Source organism: Notothenia coriiceps, unplaced genomic scaffold, assembly GCF_000735185.1.
Source record: "Notothenia coriiceps isolate Sejong01 unplaced genomic scaffold, NC01 NC01_scaffold00031055, whole genome shotgun sequence".
Classification (NCBI taxonomy): Eukaryota; Metazoa; Chordata; class Actinopteri; order Perciformes; family Nototheniidae; genus Notothenia; species Notothenia coriiceps.
The window spans coordinates 30524-53649 of record NW_011363756.1 but is presented as its reverse complement, the minus strand read 5'-3'; the positions used below and the strand labels follow the sequence as shown (position 1 = coordinate 53649).

At 40.6% G+C, this 23126-nt stretch overlaps 4 protein-coding genes across 7 annotated transcripts in view; 2 read left to right on the top strand and 2 right to left on the bottom strand.

Annotated features, from left to right (window-relative positions):
- The first annotated feature begins 877 nt into the window (after positions 1 to 877).
- On the top strand, positions 878 to 7252 carry atxn7l3a (ataxin 7 like 3a). Of its 2 annotated transcripts, XM_010787690.1 has the most exons (13): positions 878 to 975; positions 1070 to 1170; positions 1274 to 1406; positions 1501 to 1672; positions 1760 to 1857; positions 1948 to 1970; positions 2056 to 2101; positions 2656 to 2693; positions 2801 to 2869; positions 2985 to 3028; positions 3609 to 3680; positions 4680 to 4816; positions 5357 to 7252. In XM_010787690.1, exons 2-13 carry the CDS (start codon positions 1120 to 1122, stop codon positions 5632 to 5634), a joined length of 1161 nt encoding a protein of 386 aa, XP_010785992.1. In that variant the 5' UTR covers positions 878 to 975; positions 1070 to 1119; the 3' UTR covers positions 5635 to 7252. The 2 variants fall into 2 exon arrangements, with proteins under 2 accessions (XP_010785992.1, XP_010785993.1); XM_010787691.1 differs by lacking the exon at positions 3609 to 3680.
- Positions 7253 to 8339: 1087 nt separating this feature from the next.
- Positions 8340 to 11357, bottom strand: tmub2 (transmembrane and ubiquitin-like domain containing 2). 2 transcript variants are annotated; one of them, XM_010787689.1, is made up of 3 exons: positions 11253 to 11357; positions 9615 to 10232; positions 8340 to 9145 (listed from the first exon to the last, which is right to left on the bottom strand). In XM_010787689.1, the coding sequence occupies exons 2-3, from the start codon at positions 10223 to 10225 to the stop codon at positions 8758 to 8760; spliced, it is 999 nt and encodes a 332-aa protein (XP_010785991.1). In that variant the 5' UTR covers positions 10226 to 10232; positions 11253 to 11357; the 3' UTR covers positions 8340 to 8757. The 2 variants fall into 2 exon arrangements, with proteins under 2 accessions (XP_010785991.1, XP_010785990.1); XM_010787688.1 differs by having other exon boundaries at positions 9615 to 10227; positions 11253 to 11356.
- A 719-nt stretch (positions 11358 to 12076) lies between these two features.
- Positions 12077 to 16242, bottom strand: asb16 (ankyrin repeat and SOCS box containing 16). Of its 2 annotated transcripts, XM_010787686.1 has the most exons (8): positions 16217 to 16242; positions 16099 to 16122; positions 15298 to 15651; positions 14486 to 14756; positions 13395 to 13803; positions 13198 to 13281; positions 12571 to 12681; positions 12077 to 12483 (listed from the first exon to the last, which is right to left on the bottom strand). In XM_010787686.1, the coding sequence occupies exons 3-8, from the start codon at positions 15632 to 15634 to the stop codon at positions 12298 to 12300; spliced, it is 1398 nt and encodes a 465-aa protein (XP_010785988.1). In that variant the 5' UTR covers positions 15635 to 15651; positions 16099 to 16122; positions 16217 to 16242; the 3' UTR covers positions 12077 to 12297. The 2 variants fall into 2 exon arrangements, with proteins under 2 accessions (XP_010785988.1, XP_010785987.1); XM_010787685.1 differs by lacking the exon at positions 16217 to 16242 and having other exon boundaries at positions 16099 to 16186.
- Positions 16243 to 16817: 575 nt separating this feature from the next.
- Positions 16818 to 23126, top strand: part of hrob (homologous recombination factor with OB-fold) — a 9728-nt gene continuing 3419 nt past the window's right edge. The window contains exons 1-6 of the mRNA XM_010787684.1: positions 16818 to 16996; positions 17181 to 17231; positions 18010 to 18963; positions 19382 to 19465; positions 20202 to 20336; positions 21575 to 21683. Of these exons, the coding sequence (XP_010785986.1) occupies positions 16994 to 16996; positions 17181 to 17231; positions 18010 to 18963; positions 19382 to 19465; positions 20202 to 20336; positions 21575 to 21683 (1336 nt within the window). The 5' untranslated portion in view covers positions 16818 to 16993. The remainder of the gene's footprint in view (positions 16997 to 17180; positions 17232 to 18009; positions 18964 to 19381; positions 19466 to 20201; positions 20337 to 21574; positions 21684 to 23126) is intronic.

The following is a 23126-nucleotide window of genomic DNA, read 5'->3' as shown; positions in this document are numbered from 1 at the left end:
TACCCCGACTTGATATACTAGCTACTATAGAGAACCGCAGTGACGCGTCGTAAAACCCGGAAGTAAACTTCTTCCGGTTCCTTTGTCAAAAACCAATGCNCATATTACATCACGCAGGGGACACATCTCCGCTCTCTGACCGCGGGTATAAAAAATACCAGCTCCTTAAAACACAACCGCTCTACTCAACGCAACTCTACTATACCCGCGGTCAGAGAGCGGAGATGTGTCCCCTGCGTGATGTAATATGACGCGTTTGACGTATGACCTTAAAAAAAAGCCGTTTTTAAGAGCAGAGCTCAAAATTGCTCCTTTCCCTCTGAATTCCTGCCCTTATGTCTCGTAAAACATATCAAATCCTGCATTCACTTTTTTAATTGTAATTTTCAAGCAAGTTTAAGCATAAATGTAGAATAAATAAAAACCTGCAAGATGCTCTTTAAATTATAGCTATTCTTGCAGTGTTTATTATGGAAGCCTAATACCGCGAGTAAAAGAAAAGTAAAATGGAAACTTAACGTTAGCTTTGATGGAAAAGATCCTGTAAGTAATTTTAATGGGAAAGGTTCTTCTTAATAACAGTTTAGCGTTATTTTGAGATACCAAGTACATTTTTGAGATACTGAAATCATTATTTTTTTAAATAAAAACTCAATATTTTGAGCCACTATATTCTATCATTTTTATATTGATGTCAAATGATACGGTTTAACTTTTTTAATGTACAGTATATTATTGAATATAACTAGTACACCATACTATACTACTAGTGTATAGAAGTTAATGTTGTTTGTTAAATTGCTGTACTATACATATTATGTTATACAATATTACTACTATACACTTTATTGAACTGAATGTTACCTCTGGCGAGCAATTAAGACCCATCTAATTCATTAGTTTATATATTTTCTCTATTTTTTTTTCAATAGATTGAAGACATATCTGAAACAATTGTTAACATCTCCCTTAAAAGTAAGTATTTTAAGTATCAGTTTGACAATGAACTAGACACTAGATGACAGAGTGATCGTACAAATGTTCTTTTCTGTTTGTTTATAATCCTCAGGTCAGCATCTTATTACCTTGCTGTCAAGATTTCCCATACAGATTTTTCAAATGAAAATGGAGGATATGCCCCTGTCAGGCCCAGACAGCAACAGGCTGGAGGTGAGAGAAACCTAATTCACTTTTAACTGTCACCCAAAGAACAATATTGGTCTTTCATGGGTTTATGTGTCATCCAGTTGAATTTGGTATTTTAAACTTACAGGCCTTGGTCCATGACATCTACTCTGAGCTGGTGGATGATGCCTGTTTGGGCCTGTGTTTTGAGGTGCATCGTGCTGTGAAACAGGGTTATTTTTTCTTGGATGAAACGGACCAAGAGAGCATGAAGGAGTTTGGTTGGTGCCATGTCTTTCAGTTTCTTCTGGCCCACATGCATTTTCCTCTGGTGTGTATCCTTACAGCATATGCCTTTTTCTATTACTCTTCTAGAAATTGTGGATCAGCCAGGTGTGGACATATTTGGCCAAGTGTACAATCAGTGGAAAAACAAAGAGTGCGAGTGCCCAAACTGCAAAAGATTGATAGCAGCTTCTCGCTTCGCCCCGCATTTGGAGAAATGTCTCGGCATGGGACGAAACAGCAGTCGCATCGCAAACCGCAGGTAGGTAAAGGTCATTCAGAACAGACTTTGTATTGAAAAAAGTATGTTCAGATGGTTTGATTATTTTCTGTCTTTATCTTTCAACAGGCTAGCCAGCAATAATAACATGAGCAAATCAGAGAGTGATCAGGAAGACAACGATGATCTCAATGATAACGACTGGTCGTATGGGGCAGAAAAAAAAGGTGAGAATGTTTTTCCACTCATTCATAAATTAAAATAAAACCTCTGGTTGATTTCATATAGTAAACAAACATCTTATTTCCACACCACAGCCAAGAAGAGAAAGTCTGATAAGGTATTTTTGTTTGTTCTCCCTTTTGAAGATGTTATTAAATATGTAAAATTAGTTTAATCTTATCTGAATTATTTTCTTTATACAGAGTCAAAATTCTCCAAGAAGATCCAAATCTATAAAACATAAAAATGGTGAGTCTATTTAGCTTCTTGTGTATTGGTGACGTTTTGCTCCATGTGCCTCTCATATTGTGGTATAAATGTTTGAAATTAATCTGCGCTGATCCTTGACCAGATGTCTGTTCATCAGTCTGGAAACATAAGCTTTTTCTCAGGACGTTCTGTGCCCACAGTTTCCTCAGCCACAGGAAGTAGGATCTGAACACTGGTTGTCAGGGTAAAGAGGTTATACACACAGTAGCTTTACCTTTGTAGATATACAACATTGGAAGGGTTTGGCATATTTTCAGGCCTACTACTGGATTCGTATGCAATTAATGTTGCACAGCGGAACTGTAAAAATATCAATTCTTTGAGTGTATTCATCAAGCTCTTTTTATAGAGTCTTTTTCAGAAGCGAGGAGCCAATCTAAATCTAAAGGGCTGTAAGGTGGTTTCAAAGTATATAACTTGAAGTGGTTGGAAACCGTCTTTATTGACACTAGACATCTTATTTTGATAATATTTGTCACAGTTTTATAAATGTTGTAAAAGTAAAGAGAATCAACAGTTGTCTTCTTTTCCAGGTGACCTTGGGAGCGGCGTCAGTACAGATCCTTACAAGGTGACTTTCCGTGTTCCATTTCCTGTAAGACCTCAAAGTTCTTCCGTCTTGTTTTGCATCTCAGTGCTAGGTTTTAATAATGTGTTTTTGTCCGTCTTTCATTTTAGTACAACTATAATACCGGCATCAGTTATGAAACTTTAGGCCCTGATGAAGTCCGATCCCTTTTAACAACGGTGCGTAACCCAAACATATTCACTTATTTCCTGTTCTTTACTTCTCACAACAATAGTTTTTACTATCATCCTGTTTTAATCAAGCCGATCATTCAGGTTGTGTTTGTTTCTACAGCAATGTGGGGTGATCTCCGAGCACACCAAGAAGATGTGTACCAGGTAATTACTGTAGAATCCACTGGCACATAGAGGAACTGGTGGGAACACGGTAAACCTATTTTATGGTGCTGATATCCGTGATTGTGCTGGGTAGCTTCAGTTCCTGTAGCACCTGGCGTTATGTCGGATAAGCCATGTTGTTGAATCCCAATTCGGAGGTTAGTGTCTTTATGTCTGCCCCCTTTGTGAAACTGTGTCTCAAAAACTAACGTTGTGGTTGCATGTTGAATCTGGAAACTTGATCATTTTCCTCTGTATGAAAATGATCATGCGTGGTGGGACTAACTCAGGGGTACACAAGTGGCAACGTGCGTTTATTTAGCTGGACTAGTGATTTAATTGTTTTCTCCTCAAAACGAAACAACACAGATTTAGACATACTTTTAGGTAGACCATGCAGGACCCTGTCAGTGATCTAGCTCTAACATTTCATAACATTACCCCCTGCTCCGCCCCTTCTGATTGGTCACTAGTTGTGTCCGCAGCAGCCCGTTCGTCCCCCCTGTGGCTGCATGCAGGCAGTCGGGGCGATGCATGACGCTGAGTCAGGGATTTCTAATGCCACCTTGTGTACCACCAGGTCTCCGCGGTGTCCCCAGCACTCGGACGAACAGAGGAGGGCCGTCAGGGTGTTCCTCCTGGGCCCGTCCGCGTGAGTGTCCCCCTCACACACAAGTGTACCTAACACATTCATGTTTGTGTGTGTTGTGACCCTCATGGTGCAGGTGTTTGCTGATGCAGTTCACTGTTTGTATGACGAGCAGAACACTGCTGCTGGTCAGTGTTGTGAACACTTTGGGAAAGGGGCATATGTTCTGAGAGTAACAGCTCCTTCACAAAGGCAGAGTTGTGTCCATCCTCTAACAAGTGATAACAGAACTGAGCTGATGACCCTTTATCATTTCAAAAGGTCTTATTTTATCACCAGGGGATTTTTGCCGGCCCGTATTGGGTCTCAGTGGGGCAGCGTCTCGACCAATCAGCATGTGATTCACAAAACTCTGTGGGGGTTCCTGCATCATTTGTGCAGGCAATTCTATGCCACCTATAGACACAGCATTCAACCACAAAACCCATATGACTGCAAGCTTGTGATAATAAAAATGTTGTTAATATAGTTTAATCAATTTGAGATTATCCTATGGTTGAAATTCTCATCATGAATGCCTTGCTGTGAAGAGAATACAACTTAATTTTTACTTAAAAAAAATAAAAAATAATATTCACCCTTAGAAATCTGGTTTTCTAATAACAATAAAAACCAAAAACAACGTTTTTTAAAGGCTTCATCAAAGTGTCTATGTATGTATTTTACAAATGAACTCTTTGTATATACACAATATATACAAAATGTATTTTATATTTTACCTATTTTTGAGAAAGTTGAATTGATACTGTTTCACTGGCCTAAGTACAATGGTACCATATTACAATTCAGAAGACATTGGTGATTAAAAATGCCAGTAGGTGAGGAGAAAAAAGGTAATCCTATGTCCGATTGATTTTGATGTTAATGTGCTGTAGATATTAAAATAATCTTACAGCCCTTTTGAATGTTTATTAAGTACTACTACTATTAGGAATATATGGAATTTATTTGATAGTTTTGTTCCCCCCAGTCTTAACAGGCAGTGTCTGTGTTTCCTGACAGGCCGTCGCTGCCTGATCCTGACGCTGTGGTGGAGAGCGAGAGTTTTGACATTCCTGACGGACAGACCCTGATGAGCCGCCTGCAGTGGGAGGACTCCCCCGATATCTCACCCACTGACTCCGCCTCATCGAAAGCCAGTAAGGAATGCATTCAATGAAAGGGACAGTTCAGCCCACAATCAGAACGTACTTATTGTTTCTCTCTAATAAAGTGCTAGTGTTTCGGTGTGACTGGTGTTGGAGATATGGGCCCTATACAGTAGATGTCTTCCTTCTCTTGAATATAATGGAACTAGGTGGCACTTGCTGCTCAAAAAACACATTTGAACATGACTCTGTTGCTCAAGAGGATCTACAGACCTCGATGTGAGCAGTTACTGCAGTTGACCGTTGATTCTGATTCTGATTTGTAATTACTGCCATGTTTTGCACCCTTGTTTCTCTAGAACAGAACAATATTGAACAATGGACATTTTCTCACAAGACATCGAAATCCAAATGTTTAACTACAGTCACAACTGCACTTTGAATTAGTTTGACCACTGTGGTTAGCCTTTGTAGGCTAGTACTGGTAAGGGGAAAAGTAGTTGTTTTTGATTGGGTTAAACTATGTCTTTTTAAATAATGTTCTTTATTTACGTAAAGACCACTGATGGATGCATTTTTTCTGTCTCACAGGCACCAACCATTCAGATTCTAAGAGGCCCAAGAAAAAGAAAAGGACTTCTCTCGGTTTGAACAGTGGAGTTGTAGTAGTAGGAGGTGGAGGTGGTGGAGTAGGAGGAGGAGGAGGACTAGGACTAGGACTAGGACTAGGAGGAGGAGTGAGTCTGACTGGAGGAGGAGGTGGTGGCAGCAGCAGCAGCTCTCAGAGTAATATCAGCTTATCGACCAAAAAAAAGAGGCCAAAACTCTCAGCCCCCTCTATCTCCAGTATCTACGATGACCTGAACTAGCATAAGCTCTCAGAGCCTTCAGTCCTGCTGTTCTTACCTACATTAACAGGCCCACTACAGGGAACTCATGTGGTTTATTGGCAAAAAAAAGGAAATACACAATATTTCCATGTTTTATCTCAAAGGATATTTGAGATTTTTACTGGAATGTTGTCTCAAAAAACCGCTGTGTGTCCACATAGTTTTGGCTTCACAAATCTCAGATGTTTTTTCTCCAAATGACACCCTCGCCACACTCTGTGTCTATACCTATCAGCTACAGTACCGTTTACAAATAAAACTGAGTGGTACAATATTATATATTTATAAAAAATTTTGGATCACATTTAATATATATATATAATTTACTTATTTTATTTTCCACTGCAGGTATTTTGACATGATATGTCAGGGAAACCACAGGTCTAATCTAAAATAATGATGATGATAATGAACATAGCTATGGTAACACAATTATTAAACCTATGCTTTCCCTGCTAAGACTTATCAAAATATTTGCTCTGAAAAGGCCCATTAGACGTCTCAAAAGTGTCCCCTCTTTATAGGAAGTCGATTGAACATCTTTTATTAGCTGTAGTCAGTCAAGAATGGCTTTTGTTGCCCCTACTTTTTTTTTCTTATTGTTGGCAATTCTGTGACCTGTCCCTCGTAACTCAACTGGAGGAGACATAATGACTTTGACTGCTTTTATTCCAGCATTTGACACAGGTGTTTTCATCAGTGGCTTTTTAATTCTAGCATTGTATTGCACAGTTGTTAGTGTGTCTGTCAGCTGACTGGCATTCAGTTTGAACGCACTTTTTTGCCTAGTGTATGTGTGGTAATAGTGTGTGATCATTTATATTTTTATAAAACTATGCATCCTAGAATGTGACATTTTTAAGATAGTACGTGTGCCATTTAATATATTTAACTTTTTGTTTACATCAAAAATATATTTAACTTTTTGTTTGCCTGTACAGTGGTGTGTATTTTATTTGTGTGCTAATGCAGATTTTGATATTTCATGAGCCATGAGCCACGAGGCTCCTGGGGCACATAGTGCGTGTATGTATGACACGTGAGAGGGAAAAGTCATCATGAATCAAACGTAACTTTCTTTCCTTTAAAAAAAAAAAAAAAAAACGTTTCTTGAATATTTTCCCTGAATTTCTGCTTAGAGATCAAATTCATTAAGTGATGCAGTTCTGTTTGTCTTTCAGGATCATGACTAATAAGTCTGTGAGCTTATATCATTTTCTGAAGTTGTAAGATAAATTACATGCTTTAGAGGTCAGATGCACTATTTTACTAATCTTGTACTTTTCACAGTGGATATTTTAAAGAAGCTTTCTTTATTTGTGTGTCTTATATTTAAACCCAAAGGCTTTACAGTTTCAGAAATAATTTTAGTAAGGAGTGCATAGGTGAGCAGAAGGGTGTACTTTGTTTGTGTATATATGGACATCAATGCTGCAAAACTAAGGGACTGTACGACAATTACTACTTTTCAGCTTTTCAAACCGTAAATGTGGTCCACTTTGAACGACCATGAATACTTTTGCTTTTTTCACATTGTGTTCACTTCTTTCTCAAGAAAAGCCTTTTCTGAATTTGATTAATTTTGCCTGATGTTTTTGCAAAGGCAGGAAACACTTTTTCTCGACCCACAACATTTGAATTTCATTCTTCTCTTATTATATGTGGGAAATAAATGTATTGCATGGATCACAAAGAATCAAGATCCTTTTTTGTGATTCCTTGTCAGGATCAACTTGCTACTTGGAACAACAACTCAGTTTTTAATAACAGGAAAGATGAAAGTGCTGCCCGAGTCCGATTCACTCATTGGTAGCTCAAATGAACCCCCCCTTCCCACTCAAGTAATTTTGGTACAGTCCCTAAAGCCAAGTACATTAATTTTTCTCAGATGTAATGAATGTGACAATCTGTCAAAGCTTGATTTATTTCCAGTATGGTTACTCCTTTGGCGTCTGCTTCTGTTATGGTATGTGGAAACCTTTTGAATATTTTCCAGTAAAGTCTTGTGACGTGCACTAAAGAAGTTATTGAGATGCTGTGCTTGGTGTGATTTCGATTCTTAAGCCACTTTTTCTTGGATGAAGCGAACAACTGATGTTGTGCTGTGGCTCTTTGTGTATCTGTGTTCAGTACGAGAGCAATTACAAAGAACGTGATGTTGTGAGTTTCCAAAACATTTCTTGCAAAAGCACAAATCTGTGCATGTGTGGATGACTTGTACATGATCATAATGTGATCAGTATTGTCACTTAAATGCATACTGGTGTTTGTATATGAATAAAAACAAATCGAACCCTGAGGCTTACTTCTTTAGCCTACAAACAAATACTGAGACAGGTTTGGTTTGAAATGCTTTAATTTGAGACATCACTGAAGCCAGAGCAGTCCAGCATAATCAGGAGGGTTCCTCCAAATCTTTAAGTGCCAGATGCAGGTTCATCTGATTCATTCTATCATTTTATTTACAGAAAATACACAATATATTTACAATATCATCTCAAAAAGTGTCTATTTCCATATCTAGTGATTATTTAAATTAGCCTATTTCTAAAGCAACAGTTTTTCCGCCCGTCCATATTTGCAGTTCAAATAACAATATATTGGTAGTAAAACTGGCACACAGCACAACAGTGAGTGGTTCCAAAGAGTATTAGAGTCTTGCATCTATTAGTATAATTATACTATTTTTTTTTTTTACACAAACAGCGGCCTAAAAAACAGACGGACAAAATAGCATCTTGAATCTTTAGCAACAATAAAAGAGCGGACAAGATAAAGCCATGAGTGTTTTCAACATGGTGTGCACCACTAAGTCATGTTTGGAGAGGAGTTCTTCACTCGCAGCAGATTATTATTTACTCCACATATACTGTACAATCACTCATCTGCTGTTTCATCTTGGTACATGCACAAACAGGCTCACCTAGCTAGCCACCCACACACTACCATTCACTCACACACTGCAGGGATCCAATCAGCTGTTGGATGTGCACTGAACCCATTTGGATTAGTCTGTCTCTCCAGGTGCCGCCCCCTGCTATAGTTATTTGTATTCTACTCACAACATTCAGCTGTAAGTGTGTCTGCTTTCTCCCGGTCTGTTCAGCGGCTGTGCATCCCAAATATCAGAAAGCTGAAGAACACAGTGACTCCCACGAGGGAGATGGTCGCGGGCGCCGTGAAGAACTGCCTGTAGTTGATGCGGAAGTACCACACCACGGCCAGTATCACCACGAACACGGGCACGACCAGGCTGCTGGTGCTTATGGCTACTCCAGCAGCCCTGAATCCCCCCGAGACCCCGGACCCAGCTCCCGCCCCAGACTGAGCCCCTTCCTCTGGAGGCTCCTCGTGCATGGCCTGGGAGACGTGGCAGTGGATCACGCTGTTCTGTGAGATGTTTAGGGAAAACAGGGTCTTCTTGGGATCCTGCAGCAGCTGGCCTTGGTAGATAAGTTTGATTTGATGCTCTCGACCTGAGAAGTATTTGCTGGAGCAGAAATGAGACGAGAACACATATTAATGGACAAGTACAGCATTTTTGGACATTCACTTATTAGCTTGGTTGCAGAGTTGATAGGAAAACAATAACATTCCCTTCTGAAGCTCAATATACTAGAAGGGGAACTATATTTATTTTGAATCATGTACAAATTCCTGATAGTAAAGTTAGAAATTGCACTATTTTTGCCAGATCTGTCGTTCAATGCTGTAAAGCCTCACATAGGAAAGTTCTCTGAAGAGACAAGCCAAAACACTGTCTACATGTAAACATTGAAAACAACATTTCAAAAAATACTGAGTTTTACACTGTATTCACGGACCAAAAACAGGTAGAAATGTCTATGTTTTCCTTTCCTATCCCTCTGCAAGAAAAGCAAAGCATTTCCTAAACTGTAATCTATTCCTATGGCAGTTTTTACTTGAAGTCTGCAGGTGGATGTTTGGGGTTGTTTTACCTTTTCAGCACTCCCACTGTATCCTCCGGTTCGACAACAGCTAGCTCCTCTGTGTCATTTAAAAACTTTAGACGGACAGAGATGGAGGTGGCCGTGGTGGGGGAGGGGGAGACGGTGCTGGACAACACTGGAATATGGTCTGTAATCTTTTTCATTTCCTCCTGCCCCTCATTATCATCCTCATCATCGTCGTCGTCATCATCCTCGTCATCTGAAGTGTGCAGTCTTCCAGCCTGGGGTTGCTTGCTCTGTATGTCCAGCAGGAGATCAGCCCTCACCCCCTCAGCTCCCTCCCCCGTCCCCTCCCCCTCTCCTCTCTCGGTCCCCGACTCCCCGTCGTCCGGCTTGTTCTCCTGAGAGGCCGGGGGAGTCTGCTGCTCTGGGGTGTCTGTGCTGGGAGACCCTCCGCTGTAGCTCTCGTGGGCCCCCAGTCCGATCAGGGAGGCGTGAGCCCCCACGGTGAGGATGGTGCCCAGGATGTGGTCGCCCCGGTCGGCCACGTGAGTCGAGAGCCAAGCGAAGACGAGGGCCAGGACCAGGAGCAACACCCCACTTGCCACCGTCACCTCAGTCTCCATCCCGTCCAGCATGGTCAGTGCACACACTGCCATCTCTGTCCTCCAAACAGACACAACACACGTTTAGTTATACACCGCCAAATCAAAGTGTGCCACAATTTAGCAAGCCTTATCCAACATGCAACATTATCACATATTATGGGAACATTCTAACAAACTAAAGGTTACATTCATTGAAATATATTCTGGTTTTATGTATAATTTATAGTTTTTTACCAATATAATAATTCACACGATATTATCAAGTTATTTCAATAACAACGTTAAACATATTCTGTTTTTCTGCATGGAAAGTTGGTTAAATTATTAATCGATTCATAAAAGTTGACTATTTTGCTGTTGGGTTGCATCTAACATAAATTTGCCCGAAATAAAGAACATTTCATCCAAACGTCAGAACATGGCCTTTTTATGTTTCTTTTTTTAAAAGGATAAGCAATAATTGATCAATAAAAAAGCAATACGTTATGACCTTTCAGCAATAATAAAGCTGGATTCTGATGAACTGAAGGAAGTGACATCGATTCTTTACACAAGACACCGATAAACTGGGTTTCATGTAAACACATTGTATCGCAGCATTTTGAACTCATTAACTACACAATCATGCTTTGTTTGCAAGGAAATTCATAATCTTTAACGAAGAATTACCATTTGTAAAAGTCAAAAGAGTTTTTTAATGTGTGAAAGTTACATAAAGCTCCGCAGCAGCGAACCATCGGGGCTGGTCACCAGCTGTTTGAAGCCAAATCCTAACACCTGTTTAAAGACGTGTCAACAGGGATTTCTGTAAGCCACGTTAGTCATTACACTCAATATTCAGGAAACCCAAATGTGCTGTACTGAAACATGTGCTACTAACTTGTTATGCTGTAGTTTATGTTGCTAGTTAATGAGCTAAGTTAGCTTGCAAGCTAGCCTACCTTGCTAGCTAAAAAAAAAACGACCTTCGGCTGTTTGCGACCTCGCTGCTCGCTTTTGTTTTAGTCGCAACAGTTTTCAAACTGAACACAGAGCTCGTGCGAACGTCTGTGTTTTTATTGGTTTTAAACAATCTTACCTGCCAGCTGTTTATGTGTATTCAAAGCATGTTTAAAGACGAGGCTCAATGCTAGCAGTTAGCAGCTGCTCCTTAAAAAACACATAACAAACAGAGAGACGGCGTGACGTCATCGCGGGCAGTTGGCTGCGCTTGTTTTTGAGACGGATCACGCCTGTTGCTCCACCTGCTCATGCAATAACAACTATAGATATCAAATATTGTGGCATTTACCTTGCTGGTGATTTGGGGACCTATAAAAAGCGGTGTAATGTAACTAAATGCATTTGCTAAAGTACTGTAGTTCGGTAAACTATTGAGAAACTTGCTTTATTGCCAATTCGTTTTAAAACATTTTATTTCTAAATCAATAAGCATTGAGATAGGCCTACATAATTGACAACACATTACTGTTGCTGATTTGCATTATTTGATAAATAATTTATATTTAATCAATTACAATGGGTCATACTGTGTGTTATAAAATGACCACGTTTTGTTTTTAAAATGTTAATCTAGTAAACTACTGTATGTTACAAGTTCAGTTGCTATGAAATACAAGGAATGTAGTGCAGCGCAGCAAGTACAATATTTCCCTTGGAATTAGAGTGATGTAGAAGTATAAAGTAGCATTTATCTATTTGAATACTGATCTACTTGTGTATCCAGTTTAAATATAAAATGCTAAAAATAACAAAAGCATGTTATTGCTAATGTTTTGAGTAGTAGTAGTTTTATTGGTAGTAGTGGTGAATAATTCCCATATGATATTTAATTTAAAAGCTATGCATGTAAGCTTATTTTTGATTGCACATCACATCGAAACAGTAATTTAATTTCACAAGTTTTGTGCAAGCAATTTATTGCCAAAATTGTTGTTAAAACAATAGTAACAACAATATAAATATATAAAAAGTAAATATTCAAACAGGAGGTCAAATTATACTTTTTTTCCTTACACAAACTCAACCTGAAAAGTATTTCAATTTGACAAAAAGAAGCATGACTAAAGAAAAGAGTAACAGAAACAGGTTATTGTTATCTCAAATAAAAGTACAGTATGAAGTCACTGGAGCGTCCCGTCGTTACTCAGCAGCAGATAGTCCTTCACAGAGCTGGGAATGTGCAGTTCACTGACCGCTTGGAAACACCGGGCTCCGAGGCGCAGGCGTAAAGCCCACCGACAGAGATGCTGCAGAGAGCGAGGCTGGCCGGTCCGCTGACGCACCAAGTCCAAGAAAGATTTGTGCTCCTGAGGCAGCAAAAAGACAGACAAAAACACTTTAGATCACAGGATCATAAACAAAAGGAGGAAGAGGAGATTACATGGTTTATTTACCTCATATATCTCCGTGGACAGAGAGTCCATCCACTCACAGCAAGGGATCAATGTGTACGAGTTCAGCATCACCTCCAGAGTGGCAGGAGAGAGGACACACTGCTTCAACATCTGGAGAGAGGAGAACAAAATCTATTATTTAAGGAACTTCAAAACACTATTTTGTAGGGCTGCAAGTACTGATAATTTCCTCTTCAAATAATCTGCCAATTAATTTCTAGTTTAATAATTTCGTATATAATGGCTAGGAAAACTTTGAACAGAAATGTCCATCCAAGTTTCTCAAGGTCTGCTTGCTATCTTGCTTCATCCACTATTTTGACATATGTTTCATACTTAAACGTTTCTTACTGGAAGTATTATATTTGATATATCTCCTTTATGGAATCCTTTGATTGATAGATTTCTGGTGCTACATTTGTTTGGAGTTAATTAAATGAAGATTATGAAGATATTTCCATTCTGAAAATGTGACTTGACATTGTTCAACCTTCCCCCGCGATTCCCTTTTTGAAGCTTTCTTGGTAATAACATCATCACATAATGATATATAATAGCATATCTATGCTTTAATATAATATAATTTGTTCATGTATCATTTTCATTTTCTCTTAGTGTGTTTTTAACCTTTGGTGAGACAGGCTGAGCTCCATGGTTCAAAAGTGACCGTGCTATTGCTTCTGGTTGGTGGCTGGGGTAATCTTCAACCGCCTTAAAGAACAAGCAGAAAATAGTTAATCCCACTACCCAAGCTTTAAAAATAAAAAAAAGGATATCTGATCAATCACTTTCTAAACGTCCTTCCCTCCAGCCCTCTGAGCTACCTGCAGCAGGCAGTCCATCGGCGTGTATCCTGCACAGTTGGCAACATCTGGCCGAGCTCCATACAGCAGGAGGACGTCCACAATCCGGGGGGTGCAGTTGGCGCAGGCGTTGTGCAGGGGGGTGTGGTGCTTCCTGCCTGCAGTTCTGGGATCAGCTCCTGCAGCCAGCAGCTTTTGGACCACTCGTAGATAGCGCCCGGCCTCAGATTGTCTCTCGGCCCCGGAGCAGGCGGCGTTCAGTGGGGTCTCCCCCTCCTGATTTGTGGCCAACACATCTGCTCCGGTGCTGAGCAGCAGCTCCACGTGCTGCTCCAGGCCTCGCCGGGCGGCCAGGTGCAGGGGCGTGATCCTCGCCCCCCCCAGCCTCACACTGACCTCTGCTCCTCCCTCTATCAGCAGCTCAGCACACCTGGAACAAAAGGCACATCTAGAAAAACATGCAGTCTCCATCTGACATGAGCTAAGGTTTTCTTAAAAGCAGGAATATGGAAGATCTTTTGGTTGAGCCAAATTATTTCAGTCTCAGAGAAGAATGTACAAATGTGTTTTATTACCAGAACATTTAGGAATCAAAATCAGAATATACTCATCCCACAGAACGGAAATGTACGTTGTTACAACATAAGTGAAGATAAAGACGAAAAGTAGAGGGGCTTTTGTTTTTAATACTATAGTTAAGAAACTCAACTAAAGTGGTGGGTATGGCCTTATGCAACATTCAGCTTAATATATATAAAACTAAAAAGTAAGACCTCTCCATAATTGAGAGGCTGACAACATCACTTTAGAATCCTGTTAGAATCGGAGGATGTGACAAAAATAACGAGAGTTTCTCTTTATTTTTGTCATGCACACAGCACAGCACACACAGTGAAATGTGACCTCTGCATTTAACCCATCCTAGTACTTGGAGCAGTGTGCAGCTACTGTACAGCGCCCGGTGAACCCACTTTTGATGATTCATCCATTATCAATCATTGCAGATAGGGTAATTGATGAGTGGACTAAGTTTTGCAGCTCTAAAAGACAGCCTAAAGCATATCATTGATATTAATGAAGAACAAATGGTGAGTTGTGAGCTCCTCTCTCACCTCAGTGACTGTGCGGAGGTGCAGCTCAGGTGGAGAGGAGCGCTGCCGTCTGCTGCCAGCACTTCAGGGTCAGCTCCATGAGAGAGCAGCAGCTGGACGCACAGATCATGGCCGCCCACACAGGCATCATGGAGGGCCGTGCTCCCCCCAGGGTCAGCGTTCACCTCGGCCCCACGGAACAGCAGCTCCTCCACACAGCCCGAGTGTCCTCTGCTGGCAGCCAGGCGCAACGCTGAGGTCTGCTTCACCTTGGAGCTCAGCGTCCACATGCCTGACGCAGGCACACAGGGACAGTGTGTGTTAAGTCAAGGTTTGCGTTAGGTTGTGTTTTAAGTCAAGTGTTTCTTTTTTTGTGGTCGTTTTCTCTCTATTTGTAGTTGCTTTGCGGTCCTCATGTGTCTCTTTGTAGACCTTCTGATCTTTTTGTAGTCATTTGAAGTTCCTTTGAAAAGTCATTTGTTGCGTCTTTCTTATAATTGTGTCACCTTGCAGTTACTTTGGTTGTCTTTGTGTTCATTATGGTGTCTTTGTAGTCATTTTGAGTACTTCTTTTTTTATTTTTGCATCTATTTGTAGTTGTTTTGGTGTCTGTGCAGCTGCTTTAAGCTTCTTTGTAGACATTTGTGTCTATGTTTTTGTTTTGTCTCTTTTTATAGTCGTATTGAGTCCCTTCAATGACATTTTTAATTTCTTTGTGGTCATTGTCAGTCCCTTCTTGGGCTTTATACGTGTTCCTTTGAGTGACATGTTGTGGGTAAAGGCCTACATCCTAACACCTCCATGACTATAAGAAAAAGGTCTTAAATTCCTACCCATCTCTGGAGCCCACACCATGTCTTCATGCACCGTCTCCATCAGGGCGTTGACCATGGCAGCGTCCTTCAGCACCGCATACACTCCTTTCATGTCCCCACACATGAAGGTGTTGTGGACGGCCGTGTCTCTGCACCGGACCGGGTCACGAGGGGCCCGGACCTCCTGCAGTCGCCCCTGCCTGGGAGAAAGCCTGGGGGCCCTGGGTAGCGGGGCCCTGGTCATGGCTCTCCTATTGGCCAACGCTCGCCGAGCATCCTCCCACTCCTGAAGCTCCTGCTCCAGCCTCAGGGAGCGCAGCGAGGTAGAAGTGAACGGAAAGGTGTCCTTTGACATGGCACCTGAAATTCAACCTACAAGATAATTAACAATGGTAAAAAGAAGACGAGATACTAATCTAACTTTATGTTTCCTCTCCAAAAATAGACTTGCCACAAACTATTGCAAAGTAGCACAACAGAAAATGTAATAAAAACAAACCTTCTCCAGTGATGAGTGGGACAATGTAGAATACAAAATAAACTATAAATTTTAAGTGTGTTTCGTTTCTTTTTTGGGTGAATTCATACTGTCAACCTTGTTATTTTTATCACTGAAAGGATCTTATACAATTAGTTTTGTCCTTAGTTATCTTGATTTAAATTTAAATGTTTGGGAGGTTGTATTGTCATTTTATCATACCAATAGTATCATCAGGTATGTGTATATTTTTCCTTTATTGAATTCAAAGTAGATCTTATGCTTTTACCTTGTAAGTCCACACATCATACTGTTCAGAGAAAATGTCTGCCTCTACTCACCTTCACTGGAGCTGCAGTGAGTCACTGTGGTCCAAGCAAAGGTCAGGTCAAAACTTTCATTATTTAAATCAGTCTTGTGTACCTTTCATGTCAAATATTACAACTCGAAATGACTTACGGTATCAGTCGCAAGATTGTTGCTCAAACACAACTTCAGCACTAGTTATTATTAGATCAAAATGAAAACGGATACATGTATTAACATAAATGGCCACCAGGTGGCAGTATTGATACCCACCAAAACAGTCCTCTGATCAAAGCACCAAGAAACGTCAAGATGTATAAAACGTTAACATGAATCTAAAATGTTCCTTGTTTATTTCCTGTTGTTGTTTATGCAAAAGGTTGTCACTAAGCAATGCAATTCAAGTTAGGTTCAAAACCTAGTATAACAATGTCTGGTTTACAACTTTTTTTTGAGCATGTATAATCAGTGTGGAAAAAACACACATGATAAACAGCTTTAATCAGATTTGAAAGTCATAATAAGGATATATTATTGTAATATTATCCATAATGTTAAACAATATAGAAGTTAGAGTTATTATATAATATATTAGACTATTTATTTTCAGAAAGTCTCTCATATTTTAAGATTCTAAGTAACTACTTTGAGAACGTCAAGTAGGAAAGTTGGAGTGAATCATCTTGCTCTGCTGCAATACACTTTGTAAAAACATACCTACGTCATTACGTCGTGTTTGAACGTGGCGGCGCGATCCCTGGCAGCAGCTCACCTAAAGTTGATTAGCAGCGTTTTCTTGTAAAATTAAAGAATGCGAACAAAACGACATTTTACATTACAACGCAGGTAGTAAATGGCATCAAATCCCTCAGTAAGTTTGGTATACAGACCGATCAAATACGGCTTTAATCGTGATATCTCAGGACTGCGATGGTAAGTGAGCTAAAAAGCAGACTCAAAACAATCTGTGCTAACTAAGCTAACAAATGCTAACATTTAATGCAAAATAGTTTATGACATTTCTTTTTTTTGTTTAATAGACAATCTTTAGCATCTGGTGATTTAAACCTGCATTTGCTGTGAATACATGTTATCAGTGTTTTGTTTCCTGTTACAGACCTGCAAATTAAGTGGCCTGTTCAACATTGGTGAGGACTTTGATGATGAGGTGAGTCCCAGCAACAACACACCTGATGGTACTTAACTATCAGTGAACCGGTCAGATCATTTACCCCAGTCAAATAAATCCTTGAAGATGTTACTTTACAGTAAAAAGCATGTAATAATAATCAGGAGTACTAAATTACTTAGGATGCTGGAATCATAACATTGCAAATATGTCGATCCACTCATTTATTAATACAGGAGTCATTTTAGATACACTTGAATGCAATCACATGGTTGGGTAATTTAAATTATTTCAAACCATTTTTATTTTTTTAATGTATTTTTTACTGTAGTGCTGTAAAAGTACAAAAAACAATGTTGACTGTAGTAGACTAGTAGTGCTGTAAAAAGTACACAATTCCTGAGGCGATTTACTTTTTATTTAATGTCCTAATAAATGAATGTACAGCTGTAAGAATGAATGTAAGTCTTGATTGCACAAAGGAAATGTATGTAAAAATAAGTAGGCTACGAGGGTAAAAAATGAAAAAGAGGAAAAGCACAGTATTTGAGTAACTGTACTTAATAACAATCCACCATTGAGCATGGGCTGCTCCATTTCTTTGACATAATGATCCTCCTTCTTTTGCTGCTTTCTCACACTGTGTGTGTGTGTGTGTGTGTGTGTGTGTCTCTCTCTCTCTCTCTCTCTTTCTCTCTCTCTCTTACGTGCTCAATCTCTCCCTCTCTCTCTCTCTCTCTCTCTCTCTCTCTCTCTGTGTGTGTGTATCTCTCTCTCGCTCTCTCTCTCTGACTGACTGACTGACTGTGTGTCCTAGGACCTGCTCGGGACCGACTGGGCTGTCCGCTCAGCGCCTGGATCAGCTGATGTGGCAGCTGCTGTGTCCTCCCGCTCGCTGCGGGCTTCCTCTGTTTCTCACAGAGAGCCGGAGAAAAACTGCGTTCAGCAAACTGCAGAGAGATCAGCTGCTCTGTGCATCAGCTCGGCATCGAGGAGCAGCACACACACCGCTGCAGGACAAACTGTTGCTCAGGGTTTGAGGCGGCCCTCTTCCTCCTCCTTTTCCTCTGCTCAGACTCATCCTCACACACTGGATAAATCTCAGCCTGCTTTGACACACCAACAGAGTCCTGCCAACACGGCGGGACTGGATGATTTTGATGATTGGGATGTTGACCTGGCAGACCTGGATGAGTGTGACCAGCAGATGGTGCAGTCTGCTGCTCCAGCCCAACCTGCACCTGCGTTTAATCCTGCAACTTCAGCAAAAACACTGCGACCCCCGACAAGCAGCGGACCTAATCGGACCCTGAGAGACTTGAACGTTGCTCCCCAGGCCCCTGGCTCTTCTAGTAGTTACCTACCTACTCGGATCTGCTCCACTCATGTTCTCAGAACGGCAAACCCCCGCCCCTCTCCCCTGTCAGCGCCTCCTCAGAGTCAAAGTGTTTTCTCTGGCCTTACTGTGTCTTCCCCTGCCCCCATCCCCATTTCCAGGACACTCAACAGGCCCCAGAGACCGTGGGCAACACCAGGACCCTCCCCTCAGGGCCGTGCAATCTTTGAGTCATTCTCCCCAGCGCCCTCTTCCTGTTCCTCACTGAACCCCTCCACCCTCAGCCCTCATCCCCTTCACACACCGGTCCTCACCAACCGCCTGGTGCAGCTGGTCTCAGCCTCCAATAAGCTCCCTCAGAGAAGAACCCGCTCCGAGGCCCACCGGCCCAGGACCCGCCGCTTCCCGGGGCCCGCAGGGTTCCTGCCAGAGCAGGTTAGTGTCATCCTGCAGCAGGCCTGTCAGGATAGTTACGTTATAGACACATCGCAGCATATAAAGACAGGACAATGTTATCATCAATGTTATATAATAGTTTTAAAATTACAATGATAAAATGTAAATAATTGAAATTAGTATTAAAGTAATTTTTCTCGACATTCAAAGCAGTTTACCCCTCCTTGCCATCTGGAGTTCCTGTTTGTGTATGCCTCCTTGAAGTGTGTTGATGTTGACTCAAAATGAAAGCAACCGAGCAGTGAAATCACGTTTAATCTCACAGTCATGATCAGAAATGCTGCTGCTGCTCAGTGGTTGTCACCAAAGCTCTAATGGATGACTCCTGTCGAGAGCATCTCATTGGTAAGGTGTGTTTCCATCATGGTGCAGCGGAATAATATAACCCTTCTCTCAGCTTCAGGGTCAGAAGCTGGACGACATCGTGGTCTCTGTCCCTCAGACTCCGGCTCACGGTGCTGTGGCCCGGTCACCAAGCCAGGTAATAAAAGCGGTGATTGACATAAGACAAAAAACATATTGGGGTCACTTTCGCCTCAAATTGTAAGAGTTCAGTTTAGAAATGAGCAATCAGACCTGGGATGTTGCAGTATTATGGTATGCGCCATAGGCATACCGCTTAATATTTGTTTTCATAAATCTTGTTTTAACTAGATATGTATTTTTATCCTGTAATTGATTACATTTTCTCTATTGCACTACAAGTTGTTTTGTCTATAAACTTGCACAGAAAAAAGATAACATAGTGTGCATAGTAGGCAAGTGGGGGAATACATAACAATTAGAAAGAAAAAACTAAAATGACTAAGTGAGGATGTGGCAGCTTCACACGCTGTGTTTTATTCCTCATTCTCCCGCTCTTCTGAGGCAGAACAAAAAAGAAACAACGAAAGTGACAAATAATGTAGTTGGACAATCTGAAATATATATATATATATATATATATATTTGTCCAGTTGCCAGACCAAGAAACATGTGTAATAGCAAATGTGAAGGTGCGACCACGTTCACACAATTAGCAAAAACACAAGCACACATCCACACATTTGTCAAGATTCAGCCTCCTGGAGACAAAGAGAACGACAGGGTGGAGAAATCGCCACCGACACAGTGATCTAAAGAGCTGCTGGTCACAGTTGGAAAAAATAAACCTGATATTTTGAAGCCACGGTTACTGAATGTCTCTGAGTGTTTAAACGGTTTGACTCTGTTTAAAGGGCTCCTGCTCACAGACTGAAGAAGACGAGTTCAGCGGTGGTCCCTGGGCTGCGATGAAAGCAGAGATGGGATTGGACGAGAGGAACCCCTCGTGCTTCCTGTACTCCTACAGTGTAGTCATGGTTCTCCGAAAGGTGATTCATTTTGTGTCTTTCTTTTTTTTGTTCACCACCTTAACCAAACATTAACTTCTGAGACCTTGCAAACTGAACTCGTTGTGTTTCCTTGATCAAACCAAAACACAATAGTCTTTAGAATATCAGAATATTCAAGTGTTTCTTTTCCGTTATTATATTAGAACCTTTTTTCATCTACAATGGTCCTAATACAGCCTCGTAAACTACAAGTGAAAAAAGCCATCCTAAAACTCTTTCAGTCCATTAAATAATTAGCTATAAGTGCATTTTTATTCAGGTCAAGTCGGTTTTGTTTGATTTATGTTCCATCATAACAGTGTATCGCTGCTGGAGGTCTCTTGGCATAATCAGGACAAATGGAGTAGCTGTACTAGAGGCTTTTGTAATTAGAAACAGAACAATCACTCATCAATCACTCTAATGGAGACTGCTGTTATTCTTCCCTCTCCATGTCTCGATCTCTGTGGAGTAACTCGCCAGTGTTTAGTCATAATACACTGTTGGTTTCTGTTGTGGTCTTTGAAACAGACTCCCGTCACATGCCCAGAGTCATTGAAGGACTCTGGCTAAGCTCCTTCAGGTTAAGCTTTAACATGAACCTCAGCTTGCCCCTGTTTGCATCAATAAACAAATAAACAAACATTCCTCCCAACTTCTGTCGACCGAAGCGTCCACAGTAAATCATGTTCGGTAATGTGTAGAGTTTGTTGTTTTCATTTTTGGTGTAAGGCAGTGATCATTTGTCTAAAATGCATCTTAAAACTAAATAGATAATCTGCAGCGGTGTGCATTTCTTTTTCTTTCTCAATGGAACCACCAGCTGACCCCATAAATAGAAGTTTTGCACCAATTTGGAAACGTATTTTCTCACATTTGTATAGATACATTTATGTAGTCCCATAAAATGCTGAAAACAATATTTGAAGTTAATAGGGGTGTGGAATATATAGGTAAATACAGTGTGAGCAGTATGCATGAACGAGGTACGAAATATACATTACAGTAGGAATGTGTGTGTATGTTATAAGTTCAAAATCCCCAAATATTAATTTAATTACCGTATATTACAAATGAAACAAAGAAGCTAATAATCAATGTAGTTAAGACATTTCATCCAGCCACTGTTTGAGATTTGTGCTTGAAAAATGACTTGAATAAAAATGGATTTATTTCTGAACACGCTGTTATTTGATTAACCAGCTCATGTGTGTCGATTGATTTCCTCGTCTTTGTAGGCTGCGCTGAAACGGCTGGCGAAAAACAAAGTTCCCAATATGGCCGTGCTGCTGAAGAGCATCATCCACACACACGCTGATGCCAAGGTTGTGTTTAAAGACCCGACAGGTAGGACACACACACAATGATTCTTACCGAAATAATGACACTGGCTGGTAGTATAAATAAGGGCTGTAATCAAAATGTGGAGATTGAAATTGTGTTATGATGTTATAAAATATGACAACAGACGTTCAAAATTCTCTGAAAACCCCAATAGAAGCTTTGACATTTTTAAAATAATGAGACAGAATCAGAAACAGCTTTGTTACCAGGTGGGTTTACACGTACGAGGAATTTCAATTGATGTCGTGGTGCATACATAAAAGTAAAACAAAACTTAAAAACACAGATGGAAAACAATTTTAAGAGAACTTTAATATAAAAAAGAAATATTCAAAAATTCAGCCCTGGTAGAAATTAGTATAAGCTTATAACGTCTGTGTGAATGATAAATAACTGACAGTCGTGTGTTAGGTGCTGGTGAAGCCTCTTTATCATACTTGAATCACACACAGATACATACATCTGTATACAGCATTCATCATCTGAAGCTGGAAGCCTCCTTCCTCCTCCCTTTGCCTCGTCTCCTTCCCTTCTCGTCTCCCCGTTGAGCCTTCACCCTTTTTCATCTGATCCTCCTCTTAAGCTTAGCCGGTTGCCATGGCCTCCACAGAGCGGCTACACGAGGTGTGCTGATTATTAACACTCAGGAATGGTTGTTGTACTCAACACAGGACGTAAGTGCTTATTAGTGATTCAATTGCAGTAGATTGGCAACAGCAGTGGGTGGGTTTTAAGTGCTTGTGACACCAGGAGGGAGCTTTCTGTCAGTGATGTTCCTCCCACCTGCTGAACGCTCTCTCAAGCAGGCAAATAGCTCCAAAGCTGCTGTCAACCAGTATATAAATCTTTTTTTATATATATATATATTTATATATATCTCAATACTTTTTGGTGAAGAGTCATTCATATTTAATGAAAAGGAATGTTTCCGCATCACACTCGGGTTCTACTGCATAAAATTCAGATGTTCAAAAGGTTTAATGTCATATCATAAACACAACAACGGTGTAGTTATGTAAATAACGAAACACTTGGGTCACATGTTCCTAAACAATGCAAATACAAGACATACAAAAACTAAAAGCAAAACAATAAGAATTGTGCAAGCCCAGGCCTTAACTGTTCCTGAGTCAGGTGGTTTTAGTGATGCTACGGTACCGCCTGTCTGGCAGCAGACATAATGGTGACCTGTGTTACCTGCATCATACCCTTTTAAAAGCAAGATTTAGAATGAAGTTGGATAAAGGTGTTGAGTTTCTTAAAGGAGAGGTGTCATGGCCATTTCCACTGATCATAATTCCATTGTTGAGGTATACTAAAATAGAAAAATACTGTGCAATTTTCCAAACTCACATTGGTTTCGCAAACAGCATCTCTTTAAAGTATGTGTATTCAGCAGTATTCACTTTCTCCACTAAACGGCTCGCTGCAGCACCCCCCCCCCCC

What these genes read in the sequence shown, in the direction of transcription:
- atxn7l3a (XM_010787690.1), top strand. Translation starts at nt 1,120, where the DNA reads ATGAAAATGGAGGATATGCCCCTGTCAGGCCCAGACAGCAACAGGCTG. An exon ending in AGTCGCATCGCAAACCGCAG is followed by an intron (nt 1,673 to 1,759) that starts GTAGGTAAAGGT and finishes ATCTTTCAACAG; the next exon opens with GCTAGCCAGCAATAATAACA. An exon ending in TCAGTACAGATCCTTACAAG is followed by an intron (nt 2,694 to 2,800) that starts GTGACTTTCCGT and finishes CTTTCATTTTAG; the next exon opens with TACAACTATAATACCGGCAT.
- tmub2 (XM_010787689.1), bottom strand. Translation starts at nt 10,225, where the DNA reads ATGGCAGTGTGTGCACTGACCATGCTGGACGGGATGGAGACTGAGGTG. An exon ending in ACAGTGGGAGTGCTGAAAAG is followed by an intron (nt 9,146 to 9,614) that starts GTAAAACAACCC and finishes TTTCTGCTCCAG; the next exon opens with CAAATACTTCTCAGGTCGAG.
- asb16 (XM_010787686.1), bottom strand. Translation starts at nt 15,634, where the DNA reads ATGTCAAAGGACACCTTTCCGTTCACTTCTACCTCGCTGCGCTCCCTG. An exon ending in GGTGTGGGCTCCAGAGATGG is followed by an intron (nt 14,757 to 15,297) that starts GTAGGAATTTAA and finishes TGCCTGCGTCAG; the next exon opens with GCATGTGGACGCTGAGCTCC. An exon ending in ACCTCCGCACAGTCACTGAG is followed by an intron (nt 13,804 to 14,485) that starts GTGAGAGAGGAG and finishes CTTTTGTTCCAG; the next exon opens with GTGTGCTGAGCTGCTGATAG.